This window comes from Pangasianodon hypophthalmus, chromosome 10 (assembly GCF_027358585.1).
Source record: "Pangasianodon hypophthalmus isolate fPanHyp1 chromosome 10, fPanHyp1.pri, whole genome shotgun sequence".
NCBI lineage: Eukaryota > Metazoa > Chordata > Actinopteri > Siluriformes > Pangasiidae > Pangasianodon > Pangasianodon hypophthalmus.
The window spans coordinates 4,879,171-4,895,355 of record NC_069719.1 but is presented as its reverse complement, the minus strand read 5'-3'; the positions used below and the strand labels follow the sequence as shown (position 1 = coordinate 4,895,355).

Sequence of the window (16,185 nt, the reverse complement as noted above, 5' to 3'; positions counted from 1 at the left end):
TCAACACGTCCGCCATATTGGAAGGGACTAGGCACAACGGTATGTTAATTGAAGTCTAGGGAGAGATGCGGGTCTACCTTGATAAATCTTATAAATTTCTTCATGTTCAACCGATTTTCAACCGATTTGCTTTGTTATTGACGTCTTACATATCGTAGCTGAAGATAACGTAAATATATCTAATATTCAAATTAACCCAATTGCTTTTCAGTTAGACCGAAACCATTGAGATGAAACCTGCCGCTTCTGAGCAAGTGTTTTACTGACACATTGTTATCTACTACACCATTAGTTAAAATAGCTCGGGTCTGCGTCCGGGTTCTCCGGTTTCCTTCCACCTTCCAAAACCAAGCTGAAAGCTGAATTGGCTATGATACCACACATGATGAAATCCTAACTAATTCATAAACCAAACCTTTGTAACTAAAGAAAATGAAATCACAGAGAACAAAATGAAAATGAAATCACAGAGAATGAAATGAAAATGAAATCACAGAGAATGAAATGAAAATGAAATCACAGAGAACGAAATGAAAATGAAATCACAGAGAATCTTTTATTCTTCTCCTGTTACACAGATATCATCATTTGTGCACTCATAATAAATCCAGAAAAGTATCATTGCAAATCACGATATTTCTTTTTATTTTATTTTATTTTTTAACTAAAATGATTACAAACAGTATGGTTATGCCTGGTATTTTGTACTTTCTCTGCATGAATATGTTTCACAATTCTTGCTTGATCTTCTTCCTCTTTACTGTCTATCTACTACTTGAATCATTCACAATCAATGTCTACCTCCATTATTCTTTCTACTCCTCTTCCAACTCTCTTTTCAATTCACTCACTTTCATGTTTGCATCCAAGAAGCGTTCCTCTTTGTTTCTAGGACCATTGTACCCCGAGAGATGGATCTGATCAAGTTTACAGGCCTCGAGGGCTTTTATAAGCCGTTCTCTGGGAATTTTCAGGGCCTTATGATTTGGCAAGTGAAAGACTAAACTAACATGATCCCAGACATAAAACTCATGAGTATATAGCCTTTGTACTTCTCCTGAAACAAACTGATACCAGTGGGTTTCACAAATGGCTTGTGCTTTCCAGATAATCTTCCCATCCTGATAAAGAACCCACTCACTCGCTTCAAGATGCGGATATCCTCCAAAACGCTCGTTATCCTCAGGACTGTGAATCAGCACGGTGTACATAATCTCCTGTTTGTAGGTGACGGTCTCATACACTCTGAGAACCGGCTCTTCTCCTCCACAGTTCTGTTCCTTGTACCATTCCATCAGCTCAGTGAGGGGAAATGTGAAGCGATAATTACCGTAGCGAGATTTCTCTAGTTCAAATGCGGGTGATGTGGTGAACGTCTCCAGAAACGGCTCCTGTTCCTTCAGCTCTTGTGCTTCGTTTGGGAAGTTCATCTCCATGTAGCGTTTCTCTGCTGATCTTATCTCCTCTTCATTGATTTTTAAGTCCCACCATAAGAACTCACTTTCAAGAGGATTGAACTGCTCCGACTCCAGTATCCCCTCAAATCCTGTCTCGTCAGTAACATGGGCTACATTTGAAACCCAAAATTCTACTGGAGTTGGGTAGGGTGGGATCTCCTTGCTTAAGTACGTCATCATGTGAGGCTGAGGGTTCACCAGGAGCATTTGCTCTCTCAGTCTCTGTAAACTCACATGCTGCCCTGTGATGAAGAGCTCTTGTTTTCCACGTGAGTTCCATCTCCCTTTAATGTTAACCTACAAAGATATGACACTCACAATAAGAACAAAACACATAACAAACTAGACTCTAACCCTCTTAAGAACCATTCTGAAAAAGATTTCTTTTTAAACTCATTAATAGCCCAGTAGCAGGTCTAACACTTCCTTTTTGAAAGCATTTGGCTCTTTACTGGATAAAGCCTTCTTTATTCAGGTAAAAAATCTTTTTCCTTTCTTCTTTTTCCTTCTATAAAATTATAGACATGTTTTACACATTTTTGACATGTAGTGGGCTTTACACATTTATTACACTAGTTTTAATTTAATCTAATTTTGCTCTATCTTTACACATGATTCAATTATTTTTCACATGTTAAATTAGAAATTACCCAGTTATTTATATCTTCTCACATAAATAATTTTTTTGACAGTACAGTATTTTGTTCACGTGATGTCACACATATTTACTTGAGTTCACATGGGTAATTTCAGGGCATAACATGGAGATCACATATTATTCACATAATGACGTTGAAAAAACATATTACCCCATATCCAATTTTTCCATGAGGGATTACTAGTTTATAGTTAATATTATATAGCATATAAAATATATTTAGAATTTAAATTGGTTGTTTTTGTAAAAGTATTTTAGTTTCATACCTTTTCAGGCTGCTGTGGATTCAGAGTTGCCATTTTTCTGAATGTGGATTAAACAGGGAAGTAAAATGAATGGTTTAATCAGGTGACTGATCACTGTTATCTGATTAACGCTAACTTTATATCATGTGCACTTTCCCCTCCCATAACTGAGAGACGTAGTACATAATGGAAACTTATAGGGCTGTGACAAGAGTTCATGTCAGCACAAAGATTTGAAATCCTGGCACTGTTAAAGCAGTAACAAAACTGGTAGAGATAAGGAGGTCACTAAACATTTTAGGTGGAGCATGCCCTTTCTAGTTTCTATGTCTAATTGGCAAATTCTAATTCAACCTGACATTGTTTTCAATACTGATACATAACAGTGCACCAGTGTACACATATTTAATGAGATTGTGTGTGTATGTGTGATTCATGGTCAAAGGTCAAATAAAACAGGTAACGACAAAACTGAGTGTACTGAAATAGAAAGTAAAATTGGATGGATGACAGCTCATCAGCTGAAACTTAATAGCAACAAAACTGAACTGCTGTTCATCCCAGGTGATACATCCCCATGTCAGGATCTTGCGATCTCCCTGCACAACTCTCTGATCTCATCTTCAGTTACTGCACGCAACCTTGGGGTAACCATAGACAATCAGCTGTCCTTTTCCTCTCACATTGCTAATCTGACATGCTCATGCCGATTTCTCCTTTATAACATCAGAAAAATTCGTCCATTTCTTTCCACACAGGCCACTCAGGTGCTTGTTCAGTCCCGTGTCATTTCAAGACTGGACTACTGCAACTCGCTCCTGGCAGTTGCCATTCGTCCTCTGCAACTGATCCAGAATGCAGCTGCATGACTGGTTTTCAACCTTCCTAAGTTCTCCCACACCACGCCATTGCTACGATCCCTCCATTGGTTTCCTGTAGCTGTCCGCATCAGATTTAAAACACTGATGCTTGCCTACAAAGCCAAAAATGGACCAGCACCCGCTTATCTTAGCGCACTTATCACATCCCGCACGATACCACGCTCCCGCCAATCCTCTAGCACTGCTCGACTGGTCCCACCATCTCTCAGGGTACAAGGAAGGCATGCATCAAGACTCTTCTCTGTTCTGGCACCTAGGTGGTGGAATGAACTTCCCCTAGATGACCGAACAGCTGAGTCACTGGCTGTCTTCAAACAACATCTAAAGACCTACCTCTTTCTAAAGTACTAAAATGGGCACTTTATTATTAAAAAATCCCTTTGTATTGTCTGAGCACTTGAGGTGTGCATCTGTGGAGAGGCCCGACCCCCTGCTGTGGTGGGGGTGGTGAAGCTGATGGGCTGAAGGTGAAGTTGATGTTGATGGCTGGTGTCATGGGGGATGGTGACAGGACTGTCCCATTGTGACAAAGCGACAGTAGAACTCGTTCAGGTTGTTGGCCAGACACAGGTCGTTAGCACAGAGGGGGGGCTTTAGGTTTGCAGTTTGTGATCTGTCTGAGCCCTTTCCAGACAGAAGCAGAGTCAATGGCTGAGAACCGCTGTTGTAGTTTCTCAGAGTACAGCTGTGTATTATTTATTATTTATTTATTTATTTATTTATTACAAGTTTCAGCAGGCCATGATTTGGCAAATATGCTGCTATGGGCTTTTAGTATGTAGATGTATCTGAGATGTATCTGAGATGGTAGGTCAGGAAGCCTCAGGTGATTTCACATGGATTGACCCTACAGTATACAGGTGTAGAAGAGTAAAGTCAAACAGTGCTTAGTGTGTTCTTAGAAAATTTGTGGTTTGTCTTTCTCAGAAGTCTAGATTTGTTATGATTTGTATCATTTATAATGTGAATCATGGCTGTAGCTCTTTCCATAAAGAATCCACAGGTGAATATTACACAAGTGAATATTTTTACTGATATTTGCATTGCATTCATTGAGGTTGTGTGGCTAATTCAGAGTGTAATAACTGTTGTATATATGCAGATCTGTTATGCAGTTAGTGCAATACAGCTGGGCAACATTGCATCAATAGATAAATTCACTTAAGTTGCTGTAATGTGACACTTTTTGCTAATTTGCTAAACACTGTTTGTGATTTTTGTTCTCGATATCACCAAACCTTGCATCCTTTCCTGGCTTGGTAGGAGGGAGGAGCTAAGCAGGAAGAAAAGGAAATGAGGGAGTGTAGAAGCACTCTGGGTATGACTGAAACACAGATAATATACTTCTAACGTCAATCTGATGTCTTTATACTGCCAATTATTGACGTCAGTGTGCTGAGTTTCGTGACAGAAGCACACTCGGGTGATTTTCATTGCGCTGTTTATTAGTTTACAGCAGGTCTATGTATGCACTCTGTTCCTTACTAACTTAAGACAAGTGACTTTTACCTCAGGTGAAAAGACAGAGGCTGATGTGGATGATGCTGATAATGCAAGTGAAAACTCATTTCCTGTTGTAAACTTATAAGTCCTTACAATTTGTCAGTAAAGCTGTTTTTCAGATTAGGTTATAAATGGAGAGGAAGGCAAGGTGTCTTTCAGTGAAATTGGTTGAAATATTTAACTGTGAGAATGCTTCTCATCATTGAGAAATGTGTAAATAAGATAACAGTTTCAGTTGTAGTTTTCAGAACTACATACATATACGTGTACATAGAAAAGCGTCAAAATGTGAAGGCTTTTCTCAGGCTGCCACACGTATATGAGGAAGTCCATCCTAATTGTAAACAAAGCCTTTTTAACTAAACAAAATGAACACAGAAAGTTCATGATCTAAAATAACTTTTATTGTTCTCTTGCTTTGATTGACATAGATTACAGCATCCTTAAAAGAAGGGAAACAGATATTACAAATCAGAGAAGTTACTAATCATGCGATTTATAAAAATTAAAAAGAAATTATTACAATATTGTGATAGTTTTTGATTTGATAGAAATTACTATGAATATTTAATATTGTAGTGTGACCAGTTCTTTAAAATACGAAACAATTATATTTTATACCCAAATTTCTTCCCATGAGTATGTTTCACTGTCTTGCTTGATCTTGATCATCTTTCTCATCTAACTGCTGCTATGAATCATTCACAATCATGGGTCTACCTGCATTTTTATATCAACTATCTTTTCAATCAATTCACTCACTTTCATTTCAGCTTCCAAGAAGCATTCCTCTTTGTTGTTAGAACCTTCGTACCTTGAGAGATCTATGTTGTCAAGTTTACAGGCCTCGAGGGCTTTTATAAGCCGTTCTCTGGGAATTTTCAGCGCCTTATGATTTGGCAAGTGAAAGACTAAACTAACATGATCCCAGACATAAAACTGTTTATTATTTAGCCTTTGTACTTCTCCTGAAACAAACTGATACTGGTGGGTTTCACAAATGGTTTGTGCTTTCCAGATAATCTTCCCATCCTGATAACGAACCACCTCACTCGCTTCAAGAAGCGGGTATCCTCCAAAACGCTCGCTATCCCCAGGACTGTGAATCAGCACGGTGTACATAATCTCCTGTCTGTAGGTGATGGTCTCATACACTCTGAGAACCGGCGCTTTTCCTCCACAGTTCTGTTCCTTGTACCATTCCATCAGATCAGTGAGGGGAAATGTGAAGCGATAATTACCGTAGAGAGATTTCTCTGGGTTGAATGGGGGTGATGTGGTGAAGCTCTCCAGAAATGGCTGCTGCTCATTCAGCCCTTGTGGTTCATTTGGGAAATTACTCTCCATGTAGCGTTTCTCTGCTGATCTTATTTCTTCTTCATTGATTTTTAAGCCCCACCATGACAGTTCTCCTGCTCCAGGCCTGAACTGCTCCAACTCCAATATTCCCTTGAATCCTGACTCCACAGTAACATGGGATACATCTGAAACCCGAAATTCAACTGGAGTTGGGTAGGGTGGGACCTGCTTTTGAAAGTACTCTGCCATTTGATTGTGAGACATTCGCTCTTTCAGTCTCTGTAAACTCACATGCTTCCCTGTAATGAAGCGCTCTTGTTTTCGACGTAAATTCCATCTCCTTTGAAAGTTGATCTACAAAGATATACAGCACACAATACTAAAAATCCTATATAAAAATTATAACTGTTGTACTACACTGAACTCTAGACCCCTTTCAAGAAACATGATGAATGTTGGGGCCTCTCCACAGATGCACACCTCAAGTGCTCAGACAATACAAAGGGTTTTAATTTAAACTCATTAATAGCCCAGGAGCTGGTGTAACACTCCCTTTTTGAAAGTGTTTGGCTCTGTACGGCATCCAAGCTTCATTCTGGAGGTGAGAAAGCTTTTTGCTTTACAGATATGTCACACAGAGTTAACATGTAAATATTCTATAAAGTTTTTAGACACATGTTTAACAAAACTGTAATGCAGGGCTACTCAAATCTAAATCTTAGTGGTACACTTACCAATCTTCCACTGAGCTGAAGGTCCACACAGTAGGACAATTGAGGAAGTGTATGTCTCATCAAGTACAGAAGTATGTGAATATAAAAACTCCAGAATTTTTTGTTCTCACCTCTGTGTTGTGTGGGTAATGTTGCTCAAAATACATGTGCTTTGTTTCATAGTGGCACTTAACATTACCACTCTTAACAAACACCACTTTTTTGTCTCTTTGCAAATTAAGCACATAGGTTTGATGCTTCTGTCAGGGAGAATAAATGCATACTTGTCTGTCCAGTCATCTTTAAACACAAAGTTTTTACTGTCAACCTTACTTTTCTTTGGCCTTCAGGCCTTCTGACATTTACTAATTCGCTTACGCCACCTGCTAAAACAAATTAGCTACCTGACAAAAGTCAAACGTTGAAACATTGTTACGTTAGGACCGGAGAAGATTCAAGATTCAAGATTCAAAGAACTTTATTAATCCCAGGGGATTATGAGAATGTGGGAATACAGCATTGTCATAGTGATGTCGTTGCACTGCTCTGATTGGAAGTTGTCACATGCCAATGTAAAGGGTTAATGAAGGGCACATTAAATTTTTAATGGAAAAGAGACACCCCCCCCTAATTTTAAAATAGGAACATCACCAGTGAAGTTGTCCATGCACATGCGTATGTGTGTATCAGAACACCGCCACATCAGTAGATGGCGCTTGAGTGCTCCTGTGAAGCACAGTAGAGACTAGTTTTCTCCCGGGTGCGATCTCAGAAGTAAATGACGCGCCAAGGGAATGACACTCATTTTGTCTGTCTCTATTGTTTCACAGTTTCACAGGTACACAGTGCTTAACCGGCTGTGTGTCCTTAGTTGCCGACCCAGATATCCCCTAGGTCTGAGGCCGGTAACATTTGGGGGCTCGTCCGGGATCCAGTGCACCTTGCCTGGGGAGGTTGACATTGCAACAGGCAGATCCTGTGCCCAGAGTTTCATGGAAGACTGCTGTGTCAAGTGTCATCCAGGAAACAACGGTCAAGGTTGATATGTGAAGATGACTACCTTAACCCAACGCCGGGTGCTGATTTTCAAGATCCAAAAGAGACTGTCTGATTTGAGTCTCAGCCAGCTACAGACTGTTGCAAGATCGATTGTGGATGGCCAAGAAACTTGCCAAGTCGCGGATCTAAGTGAACCAGAACTGTATGACCTAATTGTTGACTTTGTCAGAAGTGAGAAGTTAAAAGCTGCAGAGGATGAGGGTATGGCTCAACTCCTCTTCCTCTATGACCTACTCAGTGACATTCTATCAGCTCCAGATGTCAGAGCCTCTGACCCTGGTAATGCTGCACCTGTCTCGATGGAGGATTCACAAACACACCAACATGGTCACACCCCTACACACGTTGATGAAGTTTATACACCAGCGTCCCCTACTGACAGAGACACTCACACACAACCATTACATATGGACAAAGACATTCACGTACACCCATCATTCCAGGTCGGAGACACCCATGCACTTACCAGGGAAATCACTTCATTGATGCCCGGCAGGCCCACCTCTATCAGTGCTGCTCTTTTGGGTAGGATGAATTCATCAGCAAATGTTTCTGATCATGTTGTAAGATTGTCTGATGTTTCAGCTTTGCTACCACGCAGAGAATTTAAGTTACATGGTGGTCAGATTTCTGATGCAGGTTCTGATATGTCTTATAACAGTCTGAGTAAACAGCTGGATGAAGGGTTGCAGGAAGGTTTTAGCGAGTCAGAAATAATTCGAACTGTCCTTAAGATAACAAAACCAGGTACTTTCAGGGAGATGCTGAGCAATAAAGCAGATCTGAATGTAGAAGGTTTGAAAAGATTCCTCCGGTCACATATCAGAGATAAAAGTGTAACTGAACTTTTCCAGGAGCTGACTAATGCTAGGCAGCATGACAGAGAAAGTCCACAACAGTTCCTGTACAGGGTTATGTGGTTAAAGCAACGAGTTCTTTTTGAATCCCAGCAACCAGGTGTAGATTTCAGTTATGACAAAAAGCTGGTTCAGGGCACTTTCCTCCATACCATTTACCAGGGGTTGAATGAGAAAAACAGTTATGTGCGGCGTGATCTAAAACCCTTTCTTTCATACATGCAAGTTAGTGATGACTTCCTGTTGGAGCAAATGACTAAATCTACCACTGAAGAAGAGGGACGATTAAAATGACTGAGCACTGTAGCTAAAACCAGACCAGTGACTGTGAATTCAGCTCAACATGACCCAAATGAACCGACTGATCAGACCAGACAGGCCAAAGTTGATTTTGAATTACAAGCTAATCGTGATGCTATTAAAGAACTGACAGCTCAACTGTCCTCCTTAACTAAGCATCTGACCCATTTGACGACACCCCATGAAATGAAACCCGTAGACACTAGCACGCCTATCGCTCGTACCCAACCTGCAACTGAGACAAAAGGGATATGCCCCGCATGTGTACAACAGGGCACGTTGAACTGTCCCCACTGTTTCATCTGTGGACAATCTGGACATAGGGCTATTGGCTGTCTTCAGCGTAAGCCGTCGGGAAATGGGAAGAGGTCACTGGAGAGGGGCAACCTGTGACCTCAAATCATCTGCCGCCCCATGTAAAAGTCAAAATGCTGGAACCCCCACAGTCAAAACCACAGTGTCAGCAGAACCCAAAAAGACATGTAGCTCAACTTATTGGCAAGCGGTGTATGGTCTCTTGTTCAAACAATGGTGTACCTCTCCAAATGCTGTTAGACTCTGGTGCCCAGGTGACGATTGTTAGTAGAGCATGGATCGAGAAAGAACTACCTGGTGTCAAAATTTGGTCCCTTGAATCTCTGTTCACCAACCAATCACTGGAAATATCTGCAGTAAATGGTAAATGGTCCCTCTCTCTGGTTGGGCTGAAACTGACCTTCAGATTTGTAGTCAGAATCATGGAGACATGTCTATCAGGGTCCCACTTCTAATCAGTCAAAGTTGCAGCTGTCCCATTTTAGGTAGCAATGTCATAGCAGAGCTCATCAAAGAAAGTGCCCATCAGAGTGAAAAAGTGGATGTCTCTGCCATCTTGAAAGAAGCATTAAGTGCCAGTGCATCTACTGTCGAGGCGCTAATTTCTGCTTTTGGGGAAATAACTTGTGCTGAAACACCTGAGTAATGTCCGCACAGGCAAGAGAGGCGTAGTTATACCTGCGGGACGGATTCATGAGGTCAAGTGCAGGATTCGGAAGTGGCCCGGCTCTGGAACGATGCTGTTTCAGCCGATCTTAGAGAATGACTGCATTGAGGGTTTGGAGCCATTTTCAGCCTTAGTTGATGTTCCTGGTGGGATGTCGAAATGCGTTAAAGTTCCGGTCCAGAATCCCACTAAGCATGCTATCTACCTTCCACCGAAGACAGCCCTTGGCATTCTTGAAGAAGTAGTTGATCTCAAACCAATTCAACAGCCTACTCTAAGCCCCTATCTCATGCAACAAGATGTCTCCCAATCATTTTCAGCTCAGTTGAGGACGGACAAGAACATCAACATGGCGAAAGGAGAAGACAGGCACACTTGTGTGCATGAAAGTAAAGATAAATGGCACCCTCCAGTTGACTTGTCCCATTTGGGGGAGGATGAACAGAAAATAGTCAGAGAGATGCTATTGGACCAATCCGATGTGTTTGCGAAGGATGACACAGATATTGGTTGTATTCCTGACTTACAACTTGAAATTCACTTGAAAGACAATACTCCTGTCCAAAAGTCCTACAATGCGGTTCCAAAGCCCTTGTATAGAGAGGTTAAGGAGTATGTTCAAAACTTGCTTGATCACGGCTGGATTCGGAAGTCCACATCACCTTATTCCTCTCCTGTAGTTTGTGTAAGAAAAAAGGACATGAGTCTACGCCTTTGTGTTGATTTTCGCGGACTAAATAGTAAAACTATTCCTGATCGCCACCCTCTCCCACGTATCCAGGATCTGCTGGATAGCCTGGGGGGCTACTCATGGTTCTCTATACTTGACCAGGGCAGCGCATACCACCAAGGTTTTGTCAAGGAGCGCTCAAGGCACCTGACGGCTTTTAGCATGCCTTGGGGATTATATGAGTGGGTACGCCTTCCCTTTGGCCTTACCAATGCACCAGCAGCTTTCCAGAGGTGTATGGAAGGTGTGCTGAATGGTCTGAGGGATGAATGTTGCTTTCCATACTTGGACGATGTTCTTTGTTTTTCCAGAGCCTTCCAAGACCATGTCAAGGACTTAAAGAGAGTTTTCTGCCGCTTACGGGAGCATGGTGTCAAGTTACGCCCGCAAAAGTGTGAACTATTTAAACGTCAAGTGAGGTACGTTGGGCGCCTAGTCACCAGTGAGGGTGTGCGAGTCGATCCCAAAGACCTGGAGGCAGTGCTTCAGTTGAAGGAAAGGGAACCCAAGAACGTTGGGGAAGTCAGAGCCCTATTAGGTTTTTTGGGATACTACCGATCCTTCATTCAGGATTTTTCCCAAATAGCTCGCCCACTGTTTAAACTTCAAGAGAGCCATGTGGAGCCTGATAAGAAACCTGTCAAATCTAGGCTCATCAGAAAGGGTGTGAAAAACGGTCAACTCTCGTCTCAGACACCAGTCCAGTGGACCCCTGACCACAGTGCTGTTGTTGCTCACCTTGTCGACATGTTGACCAGCTCCCCTATTCTAGCCTATCCAGACTTCAATTTACCTTTTGTCCTCCACACTGATGCAGCAAATGAAGGTCTGGGGGCTGTACTTTATCAAGCAAGCTTGAGTTTCTTGCCTTAAAGTGGGCTATCTGCGATAAATTTCGCGATTACCTGTACTATGCCCCCACGTTCACCGTATTCACAGATAACAACCCCCTTACCTACATCCTGAGTACAGCCAAGTTGAGTGCAGCAGGACATCGCTGGGTAGGCGAGCTGGCCGATTTTCACTTCACCATCAAATATACCTTGTCACGGTTCCCAGTGAGGCTACAGGACCATGTCAGAGAATACTCTGAGGTTTTACCTCCCGAAGTGGTGTCTGCTGTATGGCAAGGAGATAAAGCCAAGAAGGACGAAGAAGTGCCATGGGTAGCAGCCCTTCAGCTGTGCTCCAGTGATGATTTTCCGCATCCTTCCACCACAATGATGTTCACTCCAGAAGACATTCGAGCTGCACAAGAAGGAGACGTATCTATCTGTGAGGTGGTCAGACTGAAAAAGATAGGATGGACCCCCAAAGACAAAGACAAGAAACCAAAAGAACTAACCACACAACGACTCATACGTGAATGGAGCAAACTCAGGTTTGACAAGGGACTTTTGTACAGACAGACACGACAAAACAGACAACTGGTTCTCCCTAACTCTCTGAAGTCTGTTGTGCTAAAACACCTTCATGATGACATGGGGCATGTCGGGGCTGACAAAGTCATCCACCTTGCAAGGCAAAGGTTTTATTGGCCTTTCATGCAACGTGACATAGAAGACTACGTTATCCGTCAGTGTCCATGTATCAAACAAAAGCGACCTACTGTTCCTGAAAAAGCACCAATGGGCTCGATCACAACCAGTGTCCCCTTTGAACTTCTGTCTGTTGATTATTTTCATCTTGAACCAAGTAAGGGGGGCTACGAGTATATCTTAGTTCTAGTAGACCACTTTACTCGCTTCGCTCAGGCCTATCCAACACGGAACAAATCTGGCAAAATGGCCGCAGAGAAGATTTTCTACGACTTTATACCACGGTTTGGGTATCCACAAAAGCTTCATCACGATCAGGGCCGGGAGTTCGAGAATAACTTATTTCAACGACTTCAGCAGCTGGCTGGCATTGCCCATTCTCGCACCACGCCTTACCATCCACAGGGCAACCCTGTCGAGCGTCTGAATAGGACACTTCTCCAGATGCTCCGAACCCTGGCAGAAGAAAAGAAATCAGAGTGGAAGGACCATTTACCAAATATAGTCCATGCCTACAATTGCACCCGGCACGAAGCCACAGGGTATTCACCATTCTTTCTTCTCTTTGGAAGAGCTCCACGGCTGCCCATTGATTTACTCTTTAACCTGGAACCAGAGTCACAGACCCAGACCCATCAGGAATATGCACAGAGGTGGGCTTCCCGAATGCAGGAGGCATACCGAATTGCCTCTGAAAATGGTAGAAAGAGCTCTGAAAAAGGAAAAAAATATTATGATCGTGGAGTCAGAGGAAGTGTGCTTCAGCCAGGGGATCATGTGCTTGTCCGCAACCTATCAGAGAGAGGAGGGCCGGGAAAACTCCGTGCTTACTGGGAGAACAAGGTCCACAGGGTGGTTGAAAGGATAGGAGATGGTCCCGTATATCGAATTCAAGCTGAAATAGGTGACCGCACCCTCTGTGTACTGCACCGTAATCTCCTCTTGCCTGTGAATGAATTGCCCCTAGAACATAACGGACAGGATAGTCCAAAACGAAAACCACAAAGGCAGAAGCAGCAACGCGTGAAAAGACCATGTCGCAGTTTTGAACTTTGGGAGCAGGATACCAATGATTCAGCAGATGAGGAAGAATATGCATGTAATCCTAGACCATTACCAGTATATGAAAGGAAAACAGTTTCACGGTTTCATTGTGAGCCACACATTGAGCTTCGAGCGGCAGCAGAAGAGGTTCACCCTGAATATCACAGAACAGAGCTAGATAATCTCCAGTCATACCAGCAACAACAGTTGGTGACATCAGAACCAGCACAAACATCTGCTGACCCATCAACATCTGTGGAACCTCAGGAAGTTGTAGGTGACTGCATTGATGGAGTTCATGAGGATCCCAACCTGGGAGCGGAGCCAGTGGCACAGCCAGTGAGTGAAGAAGAGGTCACTCTGAGGAGGTCTACACGTGCAGTAAAGCCTAAGGAGGTGTTCACATACAATCATAAGGGACTACCAGCATATGAACCTTGGAGACCAGGAGCAAATGCAATGCATACCTGTGTTTTATATCCCATTCACGCTTACCCTGTCATACCTGACACTTGCCACTATCCTTCACCACTTGTGTGGGCATATTAGACATGACAGGACTGAAAAAAAAAAAAGACTACTGATATTCAAATACTTATTTGTTCTTGAATCAGACAGTTCAATCTTTGATTGCCTTTCTTGCTTTACTATTCTGTTGGTGTAGTTCTAGATGTCCGGAGACAACTCTAAAAAAGCAGGGGAGAGTGTAAAGGGTTAATGAAGGGCACATTAAATTTTTAATGGAAAAGAGACACCCCCCCTAATTTTAAAATAGGAACATCACCAGTGAAGTTGTCCATGCACATGCGTATGTGTGTATCAGAACACCGCCACATCAGTAGATGGCACTTGAGCGCTCCTGTGAAGCACAGTAGAGACTAGTTTTCTCCCGGGTGCGATCTCAGAAGTGAATGACGCGCCAAGGGAACGACACTCATTTTGTCTGTCTCTATTGTTTCACAGTTTCACAGGTACACAGTGCTTAACCGGCTGTGTGTCCTTAGTTGCCGACCCAGATATCCCCTAGGTCTGAGGCCGGTAACACCAACAGTAAAAAACAGAAGGGGAGCGAAAGTACTAAAGTACTGACTATCTTTTTGCTTGTCTCTATGATTCTGTTGTAGACATAGACATAACTGCAGCATTGGTAGGATAACAGTGAGCAGTCACCTGGTTAAAGCACTCATTTCTCGTGTTTAATCCACACTATAAAAATATGGCAAATCCAAATCCACGGCACCCTGAAGAGGTAAGAAACTAAAATATTTGCTAAAAATAACCAGTGCTAGCTTAAAGGGCCATTCACACCAACCTTTTGTACACATATGCTTACACAATCACTTAGCCAGTTGTCACACAACTAACACAAAGATTTAGATCACATGAAAATAAAACTAAATGAACTAAATCAGGGGTACTCAACAGGCGGATTCCGGTCTGGATTGGACTGTCCTTCGGTCCGCCTATTGAGTACCCCTGATGTAGTGCATTTAATTTTATTTTCATGTGCTTTATTTTTTTTAAAAACATGAATCAATCATTTTCACATGTTCATTTTTCACACACATTCACATAAATCACATGTTAAAAAATGTATTACCACATATGCAGTTTTTCCATAAGGTTAATAGTGTATACAGTTAATATTATATAGCATATAAGGTATATATAAATTAGTAGATATTGTTAATACCAAATAAAGAAGTTAAATTGGTTATTTTTAGCAAATATTTTAGTTTCTTACCTCTTCAGGGTGCCGTGGATTTGGATTTGCCATTTTTTTATAGTGTGGATTAAACACGAGAAATGAGTGCTTTAACCAGGTGACTGCTCACTGTTATCCTACCAATGCTGCCATTATGTCATGTGCACTTTCTCCTCCCATATACTGCGTAAGTAGAAGCTTGTAGGGCTTTGACAAGGGTTCAAATCAATACAAGGATTTGAAATCCTGGCACTATTAAAGTATAAGGATGTCACTAAAAACTGGACATAAGGCATTTCCTTTCTAGTTTTTGTGTCAAATTAGCAAATTCATGTAACTGTGCAACCCAACATTGTTTTCAATGCTGGTGTATGACAGTGTGTGTGTGTGTGTGTGTGTGTGTGTGTTTGTGTGTATGACTCATGGTCAAAGGTCAAATAAAACAGGTGATGACAAAACTGAATGTCATGAAACAGAAACTAAAATTTGTAATACAAAAAAATATAATTGTAATACAATTATGTCACAGAGTGGAGATGGAAGCGGATACAAGTGCAGAAAATGTATGGGAAATACAAACAAAACACCCAAAACTGTGAAAACAAGAACCATAAACATGAAATGTGGATACGAGGCAAAAAACATACAGACTATAAGCGATACTTATAAGCGATACGGCACATGCCACAACGAATGCCTATTTGCAAAACAGACACTACATCAGTATAGTTGTTAAAATGTAATTAAGTTGCTCATATTAAAATTGGTCTGTTCTATAGTATGTGTTATAAAATGTCCAAAACTGTTATATCTAAAAATCCTCACAGAAAATTAGATACCATAAAATTAGATACTACTAGCAGGTTATTATCGGGTAAATTAAATGTATTTATGGAAATAAAAACATCATGTGATGTGATGTCGTGATAATGAAGCCACTCATACGTTATACTGACACTCACTGATGAATGTGCACTGAGTTTATTAACACGTGTGGAGATTCACACGTTCTGTCTGTGTTCACGTGGGTTTCTTCTGGGTTCTCCTGGTTCCTCCCACCTTCCAAAACTGTCAGTATTTGAAACAGCTACACTAAATTGAACCTAGGTGTGAATGAGTATGTGACTGCGTGTGTGCCTCAGGCTCTGGATCCAGCATGACCTTTATCAGGATAACACGCTTACCGAAGATGAATGAATGAATGAATGAATGAA

General features: G+C 41.8%; 2 protein-coding genes across 2 annotated transcripts; both read right to left on the bottom strand.

Moving 5' to 3' along the window:
* Positions 1 to 537: 537 nt before the first annotated feature.
* Positions 538 to 2,529, bottom strand: LOC113545106 (uncharacterized). Its single transcript, XM_053237630.1, has 2 exons — positions 2,382 to 2,529; positions 538 to 1,754 (listed from the first exon to the last, which is right to left on the bottom strand). The coding sequence occupies exons 1-2, from the start codon at positions 2,412 to 2,414 to the stop codon at positions 816 to 818; spliced, it is 972 nt and encodes a 323-aa protein (XP_053093605.1). The 5' UTR covers positions 2,415 to 2,529; the 3' UTR covers positions 538 to 815.
* A 2,923-nt stretch (positions 2,530 to 5,452) lies between these two features.
* LOC117598259 (uncharacterized) lies at positions 5,453 to 15,232 on the bottom strand. The gene is made up of 2 exons (XM_034308003.2): positions 15,011 to 15,232; positions 5,453 to 6,397 (listed from the first exon to the last, which is right to left on the bottom strand). The coding sequence occupies exons 1-2, from the start codon at positions 15,041 to 15,043 to the stop codon at positions 5,453 to 5,455; spliced, it is 978 nt and encodes a 325-aa protein (XP_034163894.1). The 5' UTR covers positions 15,044 to 15,232.
* Between the last annotated feature and the right edge of the window lie 953 nt (positions 15,233 to 16,185).

What these genes read in the sequence shown, in the direction of transcription:
- LOC113545106 (XM_053237630.1), bottom strand. Translation starts at nt 2,414, where the DNA reads ATGGCAACTCTGAATCCACAGCAGCCTGAAAAG. An exon ending in ATCCACAGCAGCCTGAAAAG is followed by an intron (nt 1,755 to 2,381) that starts GTATGAAACTAA and finishes ATATCTTTGTAG; the next exon opens with GTTAACATTAAAGGGAGATG.
- LOC117598259 (XM_034308003.2), bottom strand. Translation starts at nt 15,043, where the DNA reads ATGGCAAATCCAAATCCACGGCACCCTGAAGAG. An exon ending in ATCCACGGCACCCTGAAGAG is followed by an intron (nt 6,398 to 15,010) that starts GTAAGAAACTAA and finishes ATATCTTTGTAG; the next exon opens with ATCAACTTTCAAAGGAGATG.